Source organism: Pygocentrus nattereri, chromosome 3 (genome assembly GCF_015220715.1).
Source record: "Pygocentrus nattereri isolate fPygNat1 chromosome 3, fPygNat1.pri, whole genome shotgun sequence".
NCBI classification, from domain to species: Eukaryota; Metazoa; Chordata; class Actinopteri; order Characiformes; family Serrasalmidae; genus Pygocentrus; species Pygocentrus nattereri.
The window spans coordinates 11,731,689-11,751,619 of NC_051213.1; the positions used below are offsets into that span (position 1 = coordinate 11,731,689).

The 19,931-nt window shown below is 38.5% G+C and overlaps 1 protein-coding gene across 1 annotated transcript in view; it reads right to left on the reverse strand.

Annotated features, from left to right (window-relative positions):
- Positions 1–6,792: 6,792 nt before the first annotated feature.
- Positions 6,793–19,931, reverse strand: part of LOC108431489 (LYR motif-containing protein 4B) — a 78,037-nt gene continuing 64,898 nt past the window's right edge. The window contains exon 3 of the mRNA XM_017704692.2: positions 6,793–7,255. Coding sequence (XP_017560181.1) covers positions 7,190–7,255 — 66 coding nt within the window. The 3' untranslated portion in view covers positions 6,793–7,189. The remainder of the gene's footprint in view (positions 7,256–19,931) is intronic.

Genomic DNA, 19,931 nt, shown 5'->3' on the forward strand with positions numbered 1-19,931 from the left:
AAAGCCAATAAACGATTGATTTCATGATGTAACAGTTCTTACGGTTAAACCAATGGTGCTTCTATAGCTTGAAGAAATATATATATATATATATATATATATATATATAGAGTTTTTAAATGAACAGATAACTAATTGATCCCTGATCTGCCTAAAATTTGATTTTGTGGCATCTGTCACTAGATAAGAACACTGCCCACTCACAACACTGCCGTTTCAACCTAGTAAGAAATGCTAGTGAAAAGCTCATTTTGTCAAAATGCAGTTTCAGTTCAGGGTCATTCTGTTGGGATAGATTTTGTGTAGTTTGTTTGTCAAGTAGTTGATCCAACATTAGCTCTAGTGGTAAATCTGTTGTCCATCCCGGCCTCCCTACTTTTAATAAGCTATAAGAAACATAGTCCAGCTCAGTTGCTAGAATTTTAAACTGGAGATTTGTTGTTATGAAGTAGTTAATCTGAACTCCAACCTCAGTGTTTAGATTTGAACAGGACTTTAGTCAGAGTTCAGTAAAGCTTGTCCGGAGCGGAGCAGTTCAGTTCAAATGCCTGTAACCATGTACCTGCCTCTGTAGTGCAGTGTCTCTCGGCTCCAGCCCTACAGTCCACTCTGCACTTTTAGACCTGGGTTACATCATTCGACACCTGTGTTCACAAAGGAAAACCAAAAACTGTGCAGATGGGAAATCCTAGTGGAGCCAGTAGGAAAATGTCTCAGATGGCACAGTTATTACAGTTACGGTATTAAAGGGGATTTCCACCATTTAAAATGAGTTTTTCCAAAATTTCTGTACTTCGATAGCTGTGATATTTATATTTCAGTGTTCTTCTGTGATAAATATTTACATCTATAATGCATACAGGCCACGTATCTCCATTTTTGTCAATTTCTAGTTTTCTACATCATTTTTGTGAAAATTTAATGATGAATGGACCAATAGAAATGCTCTATCATCTGGAATAAAATCTCTTTACATTGACTTACAGTGAAAGGTAAGAGTGTTTTTGCCTTCTCTTGTAATGTTACTATTTTGTGTAGATATATATATGTGTATATATATATATATATATATATATATATATATATATATATATATATATATATTAATACAAAACCACCTGTGAAGTACAGAGTAAAACTACATGTTTACGTAATGTTGATAATGATAAAATAGTTGTTTTTTAAGTAGCTTTTAACAGAGTTTAAATGCTTCAAATGTCTGTTTTTTTTTGTTTTTTTGTTTTTATGAACCAGTCTGACTGTGCATGTTTCTCTACAGTCACATTAAACCACTCTGAATGACTTTGTCTTCACCTTAACTATTTCTTTATAGACATTTTGAAAATGTTTTGGAATTCATATTTAATGTTGATTTATTCTACTTCTAAGGCACTCACACTTTATCAGCTGCCGTGCAGCAACACTCATTGGCCATATTATCAGAAACACCTCTAGCTGTACTTTTTTTAGGTTTACAATTACTCACTATAGCTCATCTGTTGCATCATGACTTATCAGCTCACCTCTATTCCATCTATCAGTGGAAGGCGACCACCACGTGACCACCACGTGACCACCACGTGACCAGATGTTATTTGAGTGGTGCACCATTCTTAGGAAAGCAGTGACACCGACGTGGTAGTGGTGTGGTGGTGATACATGTTTCAGTATAATTGGCAGGTTAAGAAGAGTCCTCCAACCAAAAATAGAAACTGACCACTGATGAAGGGTCCCTTCTAAAAAATTGCAAAGAAGCTGTCATCTTTAACTGTACATCTACAAGGTGGACCGACAAGCTAGATGCGTCTAATAAAGTTTAAGTCTTTAAATCCCCAGAAATGTTGCTGCAGCTGTGGATACATCCACTAACATTCCACTGCTGTATTGCTACTGAATAAACTAGTATGAATACCTGAAACATCAACAAAGCTCATCATAATGATTTCAGCTGGTTTCCATGCTCATGCAATGCTTTATACATAAAAAACAACCTGTTGCTAGTGATGGACCAAAAGAACTTTGACAGGTTGTGGTAATGAAAGGCATAAAAGGCCTCTAGCAGCTCTTACTCAAGCACTGAGAGAACCTCACAGTCTAAGAGCATTTAAAGACACTGCTTTGCCTGCAGCATGATCTGTGAAAGGCCACTCACTTAGGTAAAACTATAAACTATTATAGTGTGTATGATACAACATGCCCTCGGTTCCTTTATGAAGGTGGTAGAGTGTATACACAGAGTGCACAAACTGCACTGAGGAGAAGATGGCAAAGGGTGTGGGGGTTGCATCATATTTTTACCTACAAACAGCGAGCGTCTGAATAAATGTGCTTGTCCCTTGAGAGTGTGGCTGATTATGATGCATATAGCTTTAAAACTTTCAAGCAGAAACATCCTAACTAATCAAAAGTTACACAGACCGGGGTTCAGAGGTAAATGCGATGCGGCTCTGAAGAAAGAAACAAACTATGGTGCAATATCTGCAGAGCTGCTTTGGGGAAAAGTCCATATGAACTTAATCACAACAAGCTGGCTCCATTGATATGGAATGTTTGTAGATGAGGAACAGGCTTCAGCAGGTGCTGGAAAAGGGCGTTCAGGTTGTCTCTGCCTGCTATTATCTCACTCGCACTTTACACTTAGAAGTTTCATCATTGCAGGTTTTAAAACTAGAAGTCAAATCTGATTTTAATGCATGCACTACACTTAATGTGTACAGCACTGTTCAAAACCTGGTTTGAATTGATGCCTTCAATAGAAAAACACGTTTGTTGCAGATACATCTACAAGAAGATTTTGCTGTATATTCATTTGTTGCTCTGTTCCGAGTGGATCAGACACAGCAGTGCTGCTGGACTAAGAATAGTCAACCAAACATATACAGCCAACAGCGTCCTGTGACCACCGATGAAGATCTAGAGGATGACCAACACAAACTCTGACTTCTACAAAGTAGACTGACAAGGTAGGAGTGTCTAATAAGAGTGGACAGTGTTTAAAAACTCCAGCACACACACTAATGCACCACCATCACATCAGTGTTCCTGCAGTGCTGCGAATGATCCACCACCCAAATAGTACCTGCCCTGTGAGGGTCCATGGGGGTACTGACCACTGAAGAACAGGGTAAAAGGGGTCTAACAAAGTATCAGAGAAACAGATGGACTACAGTCTGTAATCATAGAACTACAAAGTGCACCTATATGGTGAGCAGAACTGATAAAATGAGAATGGTTCCACTGAGAACCATTCTGACTCTAGAGCAGGTCATTTCACATTAAACGCCTGTTGGAAGGTCTTTACCTTTACATTTTTTCGGGGGGGGGGAGAATTCCCCTTTAATGTTGGTTTATTTTTACTTTCATGGCACAAATACCGTTGAAGTTGCTTTCATTTAATGGCCACTTTATCAGAAACACCTAGCATAGTTTCTGACTGGAGCTCGTCTGTTTCTTCACCATTTATCAGCTCCGTTCAACCCCTTCCAAGACATGATCAGCTTGGTGGATCATTTTACCTCAAGAATGATGTGAATTTTGCTTTTTAACATTTATATTTAATTTAAAAATAACATTGTACACATTATTATTATACTTACAATAAAAAAGTAATATCATAGGTGATTCTAAACTTCTGAACTGTAGTGTGAGTCAACACCTCAGCATTGTTTTGACTTCGAGCACAGATAAGTCTGAACACAGAGTGCCCTGATCATCTCCTGCTTCACAGAAATATGCCGAGTTCAGCACAACAGATCTTCCTGAGCTGTCAGTCACATCAGCCTAATTCATCATGGCTACTTTGATGCTGGGGAGCTCAAAGCAGCCTTCATTAAACTGTGGGAAACACGAAGGCCTATTAAGACCTCCTTTCTGCTGAGTGGATTGTAGGTGACGCAGACTTGAAGCCTTTTTTCTCTGACACACTATTACATCTGACAGCCTCATACATCTTCAGGAGCCAGTTCCTCCATGGGGCCTCCTAATTTACCTCACTGAAGATGTGCTGCTGCCTCTCATACAGCTAAAGAGTAGAAATCATTATAGCCGTGGTGCTATAGCAAAAACACCCAACCTCGAGTGTTCTATCGCTTTTATACAACAGTTAAATCAATAAAGAATTTATAACGTGAACACGGCGTTTAATGTATTTCAATGTGAGCGATTCAAATTAAGTCAGAGTAACGAGCTCCGCCCACTCGCTGCACAGCCGGCAGTACCGTCTCCAGCTCCTTACACTAAATTCCCAAACTGTCGTTCCCACTGAGCAGCTTTTCAGTTGGCAGCTGTGACAGAAGAACAGCTAAACAACCTGGAGTCAGCTAGAAATGAACCCAATACCATTCGCTGAACGTGTAGTCTGATCAAATGGACTGCTTTAATATCAAGTTTAGCTCAGTTTTGTCCATTTTTGCTACATCAGTGTTGCTGTGGTTCTGTTCCAGCCAGGCTGTAAAGCGTCTTACAGCCCATTTTGTTTGGTGAATGGTATTGGCTTCATTTCTGGCTGATTCCAGGTTGTCTAGATGGTCTTCTCTCTCAGCTGCCGAATGAAAAGCTGCTCAGTGGTGATGACAGTTTGGGAATTGACTGCAGTCTCATCTTCAGAGTCTGACCAAATCAGCTGTTGGTCAAATGTGATCTTAAAAGTGTCCATTTTCTGTTTGTGGCAAAGTAAGAAGTAAAAGCGTTCAAATGGCTTGAGCGTCTCCTACAGCCGTCAAAGTCGTTGCTTAGCAACGACGTCTCAGTGGAGTGATGTTACATTGAAATAACAGCAAGGCTAGAACACCTCTCAACCAATAGGCTTGCGTGGCTGGAACTAACTGTTGTATTATTTATTATGTGTGATATTTATACCCCCCCCCACGCAGTCAAATTTAAACACATCGATAACCGAAAGACTAGACTTAATATCATAATTTAAGTGAATAAAACCTGAATTTTTAGCCATATGGTTTGATCAGCTTCCAATTTTTCTTCAGTCATTTTGCAAAAGTAAGTGTCCTAACAGTGAAACTGATTTTGTAAGTGAAAATAACATTTACAAAGAACACACTTCTGCACATTTTAATGCATGTTTATTTTACTGTTTATTTTCATCAAACATAAAATGTAGCCGGTGCAAAAGTTATGGCACATTTTATATTTTATTATTTTGTTGTCCAATATGGTAACTCAAAATTTAGCAGAGGATGTATTCACTTATTCTCTCTAAGAAAAATAAACAAAACATGTCATTTGACCAGGCATCTTCAATCTTTTAGCATACGACTGTATGTGTTCAGGTAATCTCAGAGAAAGGAATGTAACATTTCTGATATGGACAAATGTGTTCAAATGAATTTAATTAAAAATAAAATAGTTAAGATATGCTGTACTATGCAAAAGTTTCAGACCTGAGAAAATTTTATTTAACAAGATACGTAATTAGGCAGTTAGTATTTATTTGCTCAGACAAAAAAACAAAAAAAAACCAAAACAACAAACAAAAAAAAAACAGGTATTAGAATAAACAAAGTGTTTGGTTCAAAGACCAAACATTGCCCCCCATAATATACTTTGTCGGGAGTGGGATTCACATATACCATAAGTATCAATGCTATATTATGATAAATCCTACTTTTATTAGAGTAATAATTAAAACAATATATGCATAAATAAAATACAATTAATATTAATACATAGTGATTGTATACACGTCAGTGTGTTTAAGCATTTCCAAACCTGTCCTTGTATCTGTAGTTATCACAGAACACCTGCACAATAAATGGTTCTTCAAGGGTTCTTTAGTAAAGAAAATGGTTCTATATAGAACTATCAACATATGCATGATTAAAGGGATCTTTGAATGAAGGGTTCTTCAGATTCATGAAAAACATAGTGCTCATGGTTCCATACGGATCCTTTTTGAAAAGGCTTCTATATAGCACTAAAAGGGTTCTGCTATTGTTACGATACCAGCTTATAAGACCCCTTTTAAAAATGTTCTATTTAGAATCATATATACTACATTCTCCATCAATCTGAAGAACACTTTCATGATGCAAAGAACCCTTTAATCATGCAAAGGGTTCTTTGAGTGTTCATAGTTCCATATAAAACCATTTCCTTTACTACAGAGCTGTTCAATAACCATCATTTTTAAGAGCGCAAAAGAGAAAATGTAGTGACGAGAACTACCACTCAGTAATGCGTCCTCTGGGTTGGTCAGAGTGTTCATGGTTCTATATAGAAGAACCCTTGAAAAACCATCTTTTTAAGGTGTGATTTAACTAATCGGTGCTTCATTAAGTTAATCAAGTGAGTTGGCGGTGAGAAGAAAACAGGATAGCTAGCTCATAAGGTATCAACTACTTTTTTTATATATATATATATAAATGAGACGTTCTTGTTTTGTGTCCTGTATTTGTTCATTTAAACACATGCTAATGATATATTTAGTTCCAGAATATTTGCTCTGGTGCCACAGTAGAGTGTGCTTTTTAAGACTAGAACACTTCATGTATAACTGTTCTGCTAACATGAAGAGAACAGAACTGGAACACGAGGCTTGCCCTCCTCTCTCTGACCCAGAGTTGTAACATTGTGTAATCTGATCTTTATACCTGTACCTCCTGTTTACTAGGCCATCCCTACCTGAAAACTAACAGAGCAGTCTATTTTTAGTCCCTCGGCCTTGTGGGAAACCTTTAACCCATGCAAAACATCACTGCAATTCTTACATGCTCTACCTTTTAAACGCCTCTGAATCATTAGTAGCTGTCAATCATTAAATGCAATTAACTGCACAGCTTGTGGTGAGTCAAACGAACATATCTTTAATGAAACAAGACAAATAATACATATATCTACAGTTTCACAAGTTTAAATTGACAGAATTGTGACAGTGGGTTATGAAGGGAGGCTGTGCAGTGTTTGCTATGCAATAGCTCTACAAGCTGGTGTCTGCACTTCAGCACACTGCAGTGTGGACTGTGGGAAGAGGCACTGGGGGGGTGTTGGAGGTAATCTGGGAACAGAGAATCTATACACCATACAAGTGAGTCATCGGTAACACCAACTCTGCACCCCTTTACTGGTCACTAGTCATGTTGGAGAGTTGGGGTAAAGATGACAAGCTGGGTTCCATCAATCTCCAAACCTGTAAATCTCCTCCACACATCACTCCGTGCCCCTCTACTATGTCCAGTCAGAGATTCTTTGGTTCAGGCTCCACCACAGTCCGCTGAGTTTCATACATCTTTCCTATGGACACCTGTGGACGAGAGAAAGAACCATGGTTAAAACCATTAATACAGACAGTAAGCAAAGGTTCTTCACTTTCAGGAGTTTTTTTTCTGAGAAGATCAGATACAAGATGATTCTCTTGCATAGGGAAAGGAAAAACAAAGCAAAATCAGTGAATAAACAGGAGTTTACAGAACTGGAGCTCAAACAAAGGCATTAGAAAATACAGAGAAAATAGGCCTCCTAACAAATGTGCAAGACCAAAATGGTCCCTATGAGATAAACAGCATTTAAAGCTTTCATCTTTGAGAGATGAAAATCAAGATGCTTCAGATCTGAGAAAATCCACAGGTGTTTCTGTCCATCCTTCCACTGTGAGAAGATACACTCAGCACTATAAGACTGAAAGGATGTGTGGCTGTGAAGAAGCTCCTACTGAGAAAAAGGAAATTCACAAATCAAACAAAGAAGCTGCTGATGTTCTCAGAACAATGGACTGACCACCCCAGAGCCCAGACCTCAACATCACTGAGAGAGAGAGAGGAAAGAGAATACCATAATACAAAATAAAAATGATTTTAAAAAAGTTAATGAATTGACACTTATTACTTTAAAATAAAGCCTTAAAGAAAATTCTCTCTCATTATGCACTGTAAACAGTGGCTTATCAGATCTACCTAAAACAATTACTTCATAATTCATTACTGATTCGGCCTAAAAAAAAATAAACACTGATTGCAAGAATCGCTCATTCAAATGATTAATTTAGGTTGAATAAAACTAGTCCAATTTCTTGTTACTACATGAAGTAATTTGTTAGGTATATCTGACAAGCCACTTTTTACAGTGCATTTAAACGAACTAAGATAGAAGATACTATTATTTGGCACCAAATTGAAAGTAATAAGGAAACAAATGAAATATAAAATAAAAAATATGTAAGCGACACCAATCTTAATATATGAATTGGCTGCCAATCTCAACGCAATATCATAAATAGATAAATAAACATGCTAAATAAATGCAGAAATTACTTCTCAAATAAATGCATAATGAATGAGTGAATAAATAGGATGCTGAAAGGCTGTGACTGTGTTTACAGTTTTAACAATTCAGCTGCAATTTGTGTGCTGAAACAGTTCTGAAAGTGGCTGAAACTGAATGCATGTCACTCTTGCATCTCAAGCACAGTGTATAAAAAAACTGAAATCTTTAAACGCTGGTCTGAATCGGTTGTACCTGATATATACACTATATTTAGATGATCTAGGCAGTTTTAGATTCAGACGGACTAAATCAACACTGGTCTTTGGAATCTTTTATTGGCTTCTAATCTAACTAATTTCACTTCTTTCACAAAACACTATCCAAATATTTGAGTGAGCAGCTTTCCCAAGCCTTTTCCCCTGTTTCCCAAGCTTTTATGAGCCTGAGTACACAAATTGTACAACTGCATCTCCCTGTAAACCACAAGCTGTGTGTGTGTGTGTGTGTGTGTGTGTGTGTGTGTGTGTGTATATGCGCTTAAGGGAGCATAGAGCAGGCAAGTCCAGGGATGTGTTGTAATCTCCGTTTGATGGTGTAGGTTGAACGTTTAAACAGCAGAGGTTAAGCTCTGTTAGAGGCAGACTGCAGGCTAAATCAATAGCCGACAGGCAGCCAGGCCAAACAGGTTAGGTTTTCATGATGAGTGAGTGAGTACGAGTAGGACAGCTCTGTGTTCCACACACCTGCAGAGAGGGACAAACGTTGGCAAACACACTAAACTCAGGAATGTGTGCAAGGAAGCACACTGGACTGGACAGCAGCGGGGGAAGCACAACAACACAAACACATCACAATATATACAAACACACACACACACACGCACACACGCACACACGCGCACACACAATAAAGCCACTATTAAGGGACCTGCTGAGCTATCTTTATTTCTAAAAATGTGTTAATGAAGATGGAGATTCAACCCTATCAGCTGGAATGTAAGATCTGATATTAACTGAGTATAGTGATACTCCACAGAGTACTAGATTGCCATGTAGTATAGCGCAGGGGTCGGCAACATGCAGCTCCGGAGTGACCTGCAGCTCTTTTACTGCCCTGTTGCGGCTCCACAGCAGAAACAGATATTTAGGCACTAATAAAATGATCCTTGTTCGCAGTAAAATAAAGTTCTGCTGATCGCTCTAACAGTTTTAACGATCAATGGTTTTAAATGCTGTAATTAATGTACATATGCTAATTCATCAACAGGATTTTTACCCAAATGTCCCCCCAATTTAGTTGTCTCCATTTCCACCTGCTAGTTTGGACTCCCCCAATTACACGATACCATCAACACTAGGAGGCTGAAGGCTAGCACGAGCTTCCTCCGAGACCTGTGAAGCACCAACGCATTGTTCCATGTTCATGTGCACCTCAGACACCATTTAAGGTGGAACGGGAAAATTCGAACATGAAGCTTCAAAATTCAAAATTCAAAAAAGCTAAGCAAGTCTGCATTTTCATTTATATTTTTTTAGCCTACACTAGAACATTAGCACATGCTGAGACATATTTACAGCCAAGCTGATAAAATGTTACTTTAGTAAAACGGACATAAAATGCTCCCAAGTGGTTTAATTTTCAATGAAAAAGACAAAATGTCTTAACATTTAGGCTGTCAATCCCTGGTACAGTGTATTGCAGCAGTTGTTACACTGGCAGGCCAAACTAAACATATGAAAGAAAAAAAAGCTTTATGAAAGTTTTAAAAATATAAAACTGGTTGTATTTTTGCAAAATGAACCAGTGCAGCTTCTGTAGCCGTGCTGTGCTGCAGTTTGTCCATTCACATGCATTTTCATAAAAGACTTTAGCTGAACGCAGCTCATCGGGACAGAGAAAACAGGGCAAGATATCAGGTCAGAAAGTGAATAATTTCACATAATTTAATAGATTGTTAATTATATTTACCTGGTCTGAGACGCGAAGCGCTAACAAAATAAATAAATAAATAAATAAAAATTGACAACAAAAAAGTGTTTGAAAGTGAAAGAACAGAGAACAGAGAAATGATTTCTCCCCATTTCAAGTTCAAAACGGATGGCTTTCATCTTTTCAGAGCCAACACAATTTCTGAGGATGAATAAAATCCTCAACAGGAAGGACCGCCAGAAAGGGTGTCTATTCCCTAACAGTCTTTATTGCTGTTTATTTAATGAAAGGACAGGCATTTTTTCTTCTGTGGACAAATATTTTTAAAGCTTTTAAGAAAAAAAAAAAAACGAAAAACAAACAGTAGTCAATGGGCAACTTTTAGCATGCATATCAGATTATGAATATACATTCAAAATAACACAGTTTATCAAAATACATCTGATAAGTTCAGCTGCCTGGATCAATATTAATTGTTCAGAATTTGAAGGTCACCAGTGTCACTATACACTTGTGTTAGTTTGTTGTACCTGTTGTAAGCAAGAAATTAGCACTGGAGGTGTAGTGGGTAACACTATGCGTCCACTTGCAACTTTGCCAAGCTGCATCCTATTCATTTCAATGCAGAGCTCTGCCACACAATGCAGCAAGAGCAGACTAATCTTTGTCACAACCAGCAAACATAACTCTGACAAACAGAGCCAAAAACGGCACTTTCTCGCCTTTGAATCCATGACAGTTTTACAACAAAACATCTGGTTTTACACAGATATTTAGACAGTGGGGATTTGGAGGGAAGACGTTTGTCTGGATGTAGTTTCCATTGCTCAAGTAGAAAGACAAATTTGAAACCATACAAAGCTCTCAGGTTCCTTGCCAAGACTGAGTGAGCTAACTTTCTAATTTGTGTGGACAACTGGTGCATTCTGAAATGATGGTCTAAATGAAGAATAACGGCACAAACAGAACACAGGGGTAAATGAGCCACAACACTCTATGCATACGCCAGCCTAAACAAATCTGTTTTACTCTAGATTTGAAAAACACCCATCAAGCTTAAATTCATAATATTCTCTGGAATGGTTTCACAGTTTAGGAGCTGCATAATAAAAAGAGCTTGCACCAACTGAGCTGTAAGTGACCCTAAAGTAAGGCTGCACTGCTTCAACAGATCAGTAAATTGGGCCAGAGCTCAGCCATTAAGAGCTTTAAATGTAATAAGCAAGACCTCGAAATCAATGCAAAAGCTATCAGGAAGCTAGTATAAACTGAATAAGAGTCATAGTGAGTAAAATGCTCAAACCTTCTTTTCCTGTAAGGCACACAATAACAGTCTTTGGGCAAGGCTCCTAATGCTACATGCACCTACAGTCCTTAAGTAAAGATTTTAGGGCCCGTGGTCAAATATTTTGTTGATTTTCCAAATGAAAATAAATGAACACCTCTTCTACAGAGAAGACCGTATTGGGAAAATATTACAAATTTTACATTTTATTATAATATTTTTATGATTTTAACTATTAACTATTATTATGGCAAAATCAGCAAATAAACAGAAATTGAGCATTAAAACCTGCAAAAAAGATGCCATATTTACCTTTGTTCTCTGGATGTCAACATACAACTGTACCTCATTTACATGATTAAACCCAATGTTTCTCTAGATAAAAGTGTCTGCCAAATGCCATAAATATAAGTGTACACATTCATTCGAATGCAAGGACTCAAACTTCTCAGTCTATCTTCAAACATAAGAATTAATAAATAAATATAAAAGCTTGGTGTATTGTTTTATTGTCTATAACCCCCTACTGTGTTCAGTCACATTCGTGCATTCAGTGTATTTTTAAAACATCCCTGAGTAGTAACACAATCAATCACAGGGAATCACACGGCATCTCAAGATCATGATGCGTTGAAGAGTTTCCTAAAGAGTCATTAATAGACTAAGTAATTGTGAGGTCAATGAACTACAACCCTTCTTGTTCATGTTCAAACAATGTAAATGATCCCTCTAAAGTACAACAGTGGTTTAAAGGTCCAACTGTGCACCTTAAATACGTTTGTACCAGGCAAAAAGTATGTATTTGTATCTTTTCATAACCTAATGTTTTAATACAGAACAATAAAATAAAAGACCTGGGGACGAGACGGGATGTGTGGAGTCAGTTCAACTTAGAAAATATACTGAAATGTTGAGAGTACCACACCCAGTAACAAGAGGGGTCCTGACCCAGTGACAGTTTACTACCTTTATTTTTGAGAGTGTAGTTGCTTCCATATTGATGTTTATACCATATTCTGTGTAGTTTAGTTGCAACTCGCAGTAAGTCAAAAGGATTTGAATGCATGGCTTATAAACATGTTTGTGCATATTGTATGCATGTATGTAACATATCTATAAAAGTTCCTTATCCATCAGACTGTTGGTTCTTGCTTGGCTTGGGGGATTTAGGGGACAACACAGTTCCCTGCAGTCCCCCGTGGTCCCTGCATTGTTCCCATTTTTCCTTCCTGTGTTGCAAAAAAACTCTGTGGTTAGGCTGACATTTTAATTCTCTGCAACTGTTCCTTTAAATGCTAAAGTAAACATACTGCATTCTTTAAAAACCCTGCAGATTGTAACTTGAAAAAGATGTTTCTGAGAACGCTGAAGTTAAAAGTGTACCCCCCCCAATTGTCAGTGCTGGGTAGGCAGAATCACTGTGGAATACGCTGCATGTACACAGAGAGAAGTGTGATTTATTTGCAGGAGTGTTTCGTTTTCCTCCTAATTCTCCTCTGTGCGGACCCTGTTGGCAGTGTGCGGAGTGAGTCAGAATAAAGTCTGGTCAGAGCTCAGTAGAGCAGCACTGACTCAGCCCAATCTGCTGGATAAACAGGACCAGAGTCTTCACAGCACCTCAGAAAACTCCATTTTGCACCTAACTGATGCGCCGGCTAAACGCAACACTTGGCCACTCTATTAAAAGACACCTCAAAAAGAGTCAAGGAGCCCATCCGTTACGAAGACATGCCGTAACGTGCGGCAAATTGCCGCCCCGCAGGGGAAAAGAGCGCAGGGGGAAAAAGATGCAAGGTCGGCTAAGGGGATGCACGCTTTCATTTTTCAAAGTGATGCCTCAGCAAAGGAGAGTGTTGAGCTGCGCTTCGGGAGCGGGGCTGAGCCTCTGTAAATACGCTCTGTGTCCCTGTGACATGGACCATCTGTCAGCTCCAGCCGCTCCGCATGACTCCTGCCCATAACCTCCGTTTAGAGGACCTAGGTGGGACGTGCAGAGACAGCGGTGTGCAGCAGCCCATGGGGGCCGCAGAACAGAGGCTGATGAGGGGCAGCGTGGGCCAGCTGGGCTGCACTATACTAAGGCTCTTCCACTGATAAGGTCATGTTCATGCTAATGGCCACTGATGTAATGTAATATGTTTGTATGCTACAGATATACCACATATTGCTGTTTTTGGCTTAATTCTGGGCTTAAAAGTTACTTAAATTGGAATGTCCTGACCCAATTATTTTTGCCCCCAGATTAAATTAATTAATTAAGTTTTTGGCATAATCTGAAAATATCTGTTGCCTTTTATATTGTGTATAAATTTAATGCTGAATGGACTTAAAGAATGATCAGAAAACACTTAAAAAAAACTCTTACATTATAAGTAAAGTAGGTTTTCTCTTTCTACTGCAAAGTTACCCTTTTGGAGATGCAAGGTTTTCGTCTGACAGCAGTGATTTGCTGAAACTGAGTCCTGATCTGATATTTGAATGTTCATAGATAAAACAAAAGCAACTACAGATAAACACAAAAATGAATGTTTGGTCCCACTTTATATTAAGTGTCTCTAATAACTGTGTAGTTACACGTGAACAACATATGCAGCAGCAATGTAACTACTGATGATTTAGTCAGGGTTAAGATGGATTACAGCAGTCCTGTGTAGTGATTATGTAGGTACTGTAATAAAGGAGTGGTAATACAGACATCTCTTTGCGTTTAATGCAACACATTTAATTAAAGTCACATTAGTTCCATTTTAAGATAAGGGGATGCCTGCTGTTCTGTCACATTACAGAATGGCTTAAAGCTGAAACTGGTTGCAGTGTCACAGCACTAGCAACATAAATGCTAGCTAAGTGTTAAAAAAGCTGACAGTGCAAGTAATGTCTTAATGTCAGTTATTACTTTCTTTTCCTGCTGGGGGAAAAAAAAAAAAACCTAAAAAAAAACTGCTGTTCCAGTCTGATTACAGATGTAATTACATTTGGAATTACTCATGTGATTACATGAGGGAGAATAGGTTGTTACAATTGTTAAGACACAGTTGTGGAATTACACAAGGTGCACTTCTGTAATCTATCTGTAACAGTGACTAAATCATTAGTAGTTACATTGTTGTTGCATGTAACTACAGTTATTAGAGACAATATAAAGTGGGACCGAATTTCCCCCTCACTTTTCTTGAAATGAGAGTTTGATATAGCAGAAACACTGTTAAAGTACAGCTCATATCACAGTTCCAGGTCCACACATGGAAACTAAACAACAAAAAAAGCCTGTTTTGAATTTAGAGTTTTTGTGATGTCACAAAAACTAACACGGCAACAATAACCAACAATACTGATATTCAGCATGGAGAAGTTAAGCTTTGCCCATTTACACTGATGTTATATGGAATGAATCGGTTTGGACTACTTTCTGACTGAGGTACAATACAGGGCGGCTAATCAGAACAGAGATAATTTACATATCAGCTTTAAAGGAACACTAAAAACAAACAAACAAACAAAAAAAAAAACAGCCTGTATAATTCTACAAGATAAAGAGAGGTTGAGGAATGGTCATGTAAAGCAACCCACATACATTACATAAACCCACACAGATGTTATAAGTGGACTTCTTAAGTTGAAATGTGGGATATGAGCCCTTTAAGCACAGTAAACTTAGTAAGTGCAATATAGATTAACATGCAACTACTCTAAACTACTGCCAAATGTGTAATAGCTACCCAATCACATTTTTTTGTATGGCAAGTTTAACTGTGTTTTGATGAAAGATTTAACTGGAATCAAAACTCTTGCACTGCAAATCTGACCAGTGGCCATGGGGCTTAGGATTTTCCTCAACAAGCACCGCTGCTGTAAGTAGTGGACATCATTTCTTTTCAACTCTAGCGCTGTAAAGAGCGCGCAATTAGCTCTTCATGTTTCAGCTATTCTAATCCCGATCTAATTCCCATCTTTTGTCAAGACAGTTTCACCCGTTTCTAGCAGGAAATCACACTGTGGCAATTAATTATGCAGAGAAGAATCTCTCTCACACATACACTGTCTCTACTCTTTCCAAAGCAACACAGCTCTGCTGGCTCCATGTGCCTGATGGTCCAGTGATGAGCACGTACGCAGACTGACCCCCTTACGTTCCCTCACCCTGCTCAGCTCTCTGACCCTTCACATAGCACGTGCACACACACTAAAACCACCGCACTGCTTTACAGCAACATATTAACCCATTAAGACCTCAGCATTAATGTACAAACGATCTGATGTCTTCGACTATAACCAGGTAACACATTGCAATCAAGTGATCCTTGTTGTCCTCATGTTCAGCACAAATTCAGGTTTTTAGTTCAGTTTGGTTGACCACCAGGTAGATTTGACTGGCACAAAGAGTATTGTGCATAAATCAGAGACCACCTCTCATTCACCCTCCAGACGAAATAGCCATTCAGTACAAATCACTCATTTTTCACTAATAAAAAAAATCTGAAAACATATATTCAACCAAAAGCGCACAGAAGCCTCAAAAAGACATTTTCTCAGTATTTAGTGTGTCCACCCTTTGCCTTTTTTACAGCTTCCATTCTTGCATGAGATTTGCTTTGTCTTTCAAAGACATCTGCATATATTTTTCCAGACCTCCAAAGTTCAGTCTTAGTAACTTGTTACATTTTCTGTTTCTCACAAAGAGTTCTGGACTCTGGGGTGGTCAGTTAATTGTTCTGAGAACTCCAGTAGCTTCTTTGTTTGATTTGGAAATTTTTCTTTTTTTGTCCGTTTTCTTTCCACAGTAACAGATTCTTGACAACTACACATCCTTTCAGAACCACAGCGTTGTTTTTCTCTTATAGTGGAGCAAGAGCGGAGCTTGACTTTCTTCTCTCGTCAAGATGAGAGCTTCAAGTACTGTTTAAAAGATGGTGACTGTTTTGGTGGTCTATCGTTTTGGTGGTCTACTGTTTGAATGGTTGTCAGAACTGTTATTTTCTCTGTACCCTTTAATATGTTTTTGAAACCTCAGTTTTAAAATCTCCTGTTTTTTCACATATTTTCATTTTACCTTAACTTTCTTGTGCAAGTAGATTATCTTGTCTGATCTAATCTCCTCAGAAATATCTTCTGAAAAATGAATATCTGGTACCATTGCTGGAAATGAAATGATGGGTGGTATTTGGCTTTTGTCTGGCACCATATGACAGATAATAGCATCTAGTTTAACACTGTAGTGTATGAAACCCTGCATCTCAGAATGGTAACTTTTCCAGAGAATGTTCTTAATGTACATTAATGTAACAAGACTGTACTCAAGTAACAAGATTTGCTTATTTCTGGACCAGGTCTATTAGTCAAATGTGAAGTTATTCAACTTAAAATGGCTGAGCACTGAGGAATAATGCTTCAGCTATAAGAGCTTTTCTGGAAGAGATAGAAGACAGGAAAAAAAAAAAACATCCCTGATTTCATTAAAAACGAAACTGAACGTAATAAGATCTTATGATTTCTTCGGCCAGTCAAGCAACCACGGAGGCTTTTACACAGTTTTACACCAGAAGTCACAGTAAAACTCGGCCTCTCAGGATGATCTCAACACCACTGCAGAGAGAAAAGTACACCGTGTCAACAGTCTGTGGCCAAGCTGAGAGCCTCTCTCTGCACTGCTTGGACAGTGCAACTGTAGCCCTTTTTTGCCTGGCATCAGCGGGCATGCAGGGTACACGGCACCCCCAGGGAGGCACCTGTGCCCACTGCAGAAAAAACAGAGTGGTTCTCACTTCAGAAACACTTGACACTGCACTTCAAGTCCTACAGCTCACCTCTGTCTGAAAGTGAAACTACCATAGAAACCACACAGGTGGCGCTAGTGCACTGACAGAGGACTCTCAATGGACTGCAGCAAGAATAGTTCAGGAGATCACACGGTATTGGACAAAAATAGGAATATGTATTTAAATTGATCTTTAATCTGAACTTTAAGGAAAACTCCAGTGACACTCAGCCTAATCTCTACAGCATACGGTCAATGACCAGGGACGATAATTTAGGCATGCTTCTTGACTCCCGACACTTCACTGACCACTAGCACTTTACTAACTAGGTAGTTGACTCCGACTCGCCTTTAACTGACTCACTAGCCCTTAAATGACCCACTATATGACTCCAGCTCACCTTTAACTGTCTCACTAGCCTTTAACTGACTAACTACTTAGTCTAACTAACTACTCTGACATATTTAATTAACTCACTAGCCCTTAACTGACTCACTATTTGACCCTGACTCAAATCTCACTGACTTACTAGCACTTAACTGACTTGGTAGTTAACTCTGACTCATCACTGCAATACTGTTCTTTGGGGTTCAATACGGCTTCAAACAATGATTTCTCCATTATAGAAAAACCTTCAGTCTGTTTGAGGAAACGAAGGAAATACAGTGATTAAAGAAAAAAGACAAAACGACTTAAAACAACTGACTAGCATTTAGATCGCAAACATTCCAGCAAATATTAGCTAGCGCAATAGGTCATTTAGCTGAAGCTGTGAGCTAATCAGAAATTTTAGCCTGTGTACTACAACCTGCCGGATTAGCTATTACAGTGGGCAGCTAGAATAGCTGCTATATAAACTAAAGAATAATTAACTACTTCAAGCTGTGTCTTTCCTTCAGACGCTGCGTTTACTGTGTGTAGTGCTGCACTGCTGTCCTTCAGTCTGAACTAAAAACTAAACTAATAATCTCTACTAAAGACACGAGACTCAACTTGACTCAACACCTCAGACTTAAAACTCAACTCAGACTCGTACAAAACTCAACTGAAGTGACAAACATCTCTAGTTGTAACTGACAATACACTACAGATTCAGCAAATGTAGATCAGCTTGAAAATTGCTGGAGTATTCCATTATTGCTTCATTTGCAAGTAAACATAACATTTTATTTTATTAGCAATCTTGGACCAAGTGCACCACACAGAGCTAGATGGGCCAGTTAGCATTAGGCCCATACAAATGAGTTCATGCTGACCCAGCCTCACTAATTTTCATTCAGCGTTCAGCAGCGTTAGCACTTTTTGAGGGCATAACCTGTATTGTTAAAGCGCACAGGCAGTATCTGGACAGTTTCACAAGCAAAGCCGTTACTCCTCGGAGAGCAATGCAGCCTCTATATCCTCTCTCCCAGCTGGCGTGGGCACAGATGTTTAGTGCAGCATTGTAAAGACAGCACAACAGCTGGGACCACGTCAAAGCAGGAAAAGCCTAAACCCGGGGAGGTTGCCGAAGGGGTGTCACGAGCCAGTGCTGGAATTTTCCTAACGAAGGAGACACACACGACTCAAAGAGAGGTGTGGATGTGACTCGCACTCCGTCTCTGCACACTAAATCTGTCTCTCTTGTTCTCACCTGCAGTCCTTCCCTTCCCTCTCACTCTGTTCTCGCTCTGTCGCTGGGTTTCTCAGGATGGCCAAAGCAGATACAACACAGCACATCAGTCATTCTAACTAATAAACCTAAAGTAAACAAGCTGTCAAATAGATTCGGCCTTTCCTTTCGGTCAAGCCCCTGTGGTCACCTTAATAAAGCATCTTAAGTGAATTTTGGCCTTAAGTGTGCTGCGTAATCCATGATTGTAACCTTGAGTTTTAGACCCCAAGTTTCAGCATTTACGCTTAAGACTGTTATCAAATTCACAGCTTTAAAATGATCCCTTATTCCCTTTCTTTACAGTGGTTGGATATCTAGAGTATACATTTGGCCATTTAATTCACAACCACCGAACCTACAAATGTCTTCTACGTTCATATATGAATACTGACAAAGGTAAAACAGCAATCGATCTGAAAAAGGGAAAAAAAATCATTTTGAAGTATTTTGCCTTATTACACCCTGCATGTATCTCTTCTCCAGGAATGTAGTTTAAAAGGTATTAGTCTAAAACCTACTAAAACCTAAACTATTGTAAAACAAGGTCTTAAATCATAATCATTTCATGCAGAAGTTTCTAGATGCATTAAAGACTTCAGATGTCTGGTTCCTATCACCACCACTGAGAACAATTCTGACAGAGTCTTTCTAAAACTGAACATTTCACATCAAACCACTCTGAATGACCTTTTTTTTTTACATCTTAACCTTCATAAATGTGACTTTTAACATTTAATTTCAGATAAGTACTTTAGTTTTCTGCAACTGGCCACTGGCACATGTGTTAGGTTGTTAGGAGAGAAAACTGGATGTAACATGCATCACTGCATTGTCATGACATAACATTTATGCCAATTTACTTACTTTTCATACTGCATGTTAGATTTCATGGTTGCTTTAGTATATTTTATTATATATCTTTACATCTATCTATGCATCTGTATATCAGTGTACAACAATACTTTTCCTCGTTTTGTTCTTTTCTGCATTTTTTGCTCCTGTATCAGACAACTTTCCCCTGAGATTAATAGAGTGATCTATCTACAAAATAATAATAATAATAATAATAATAATAATAGCATTGTGTTAACAA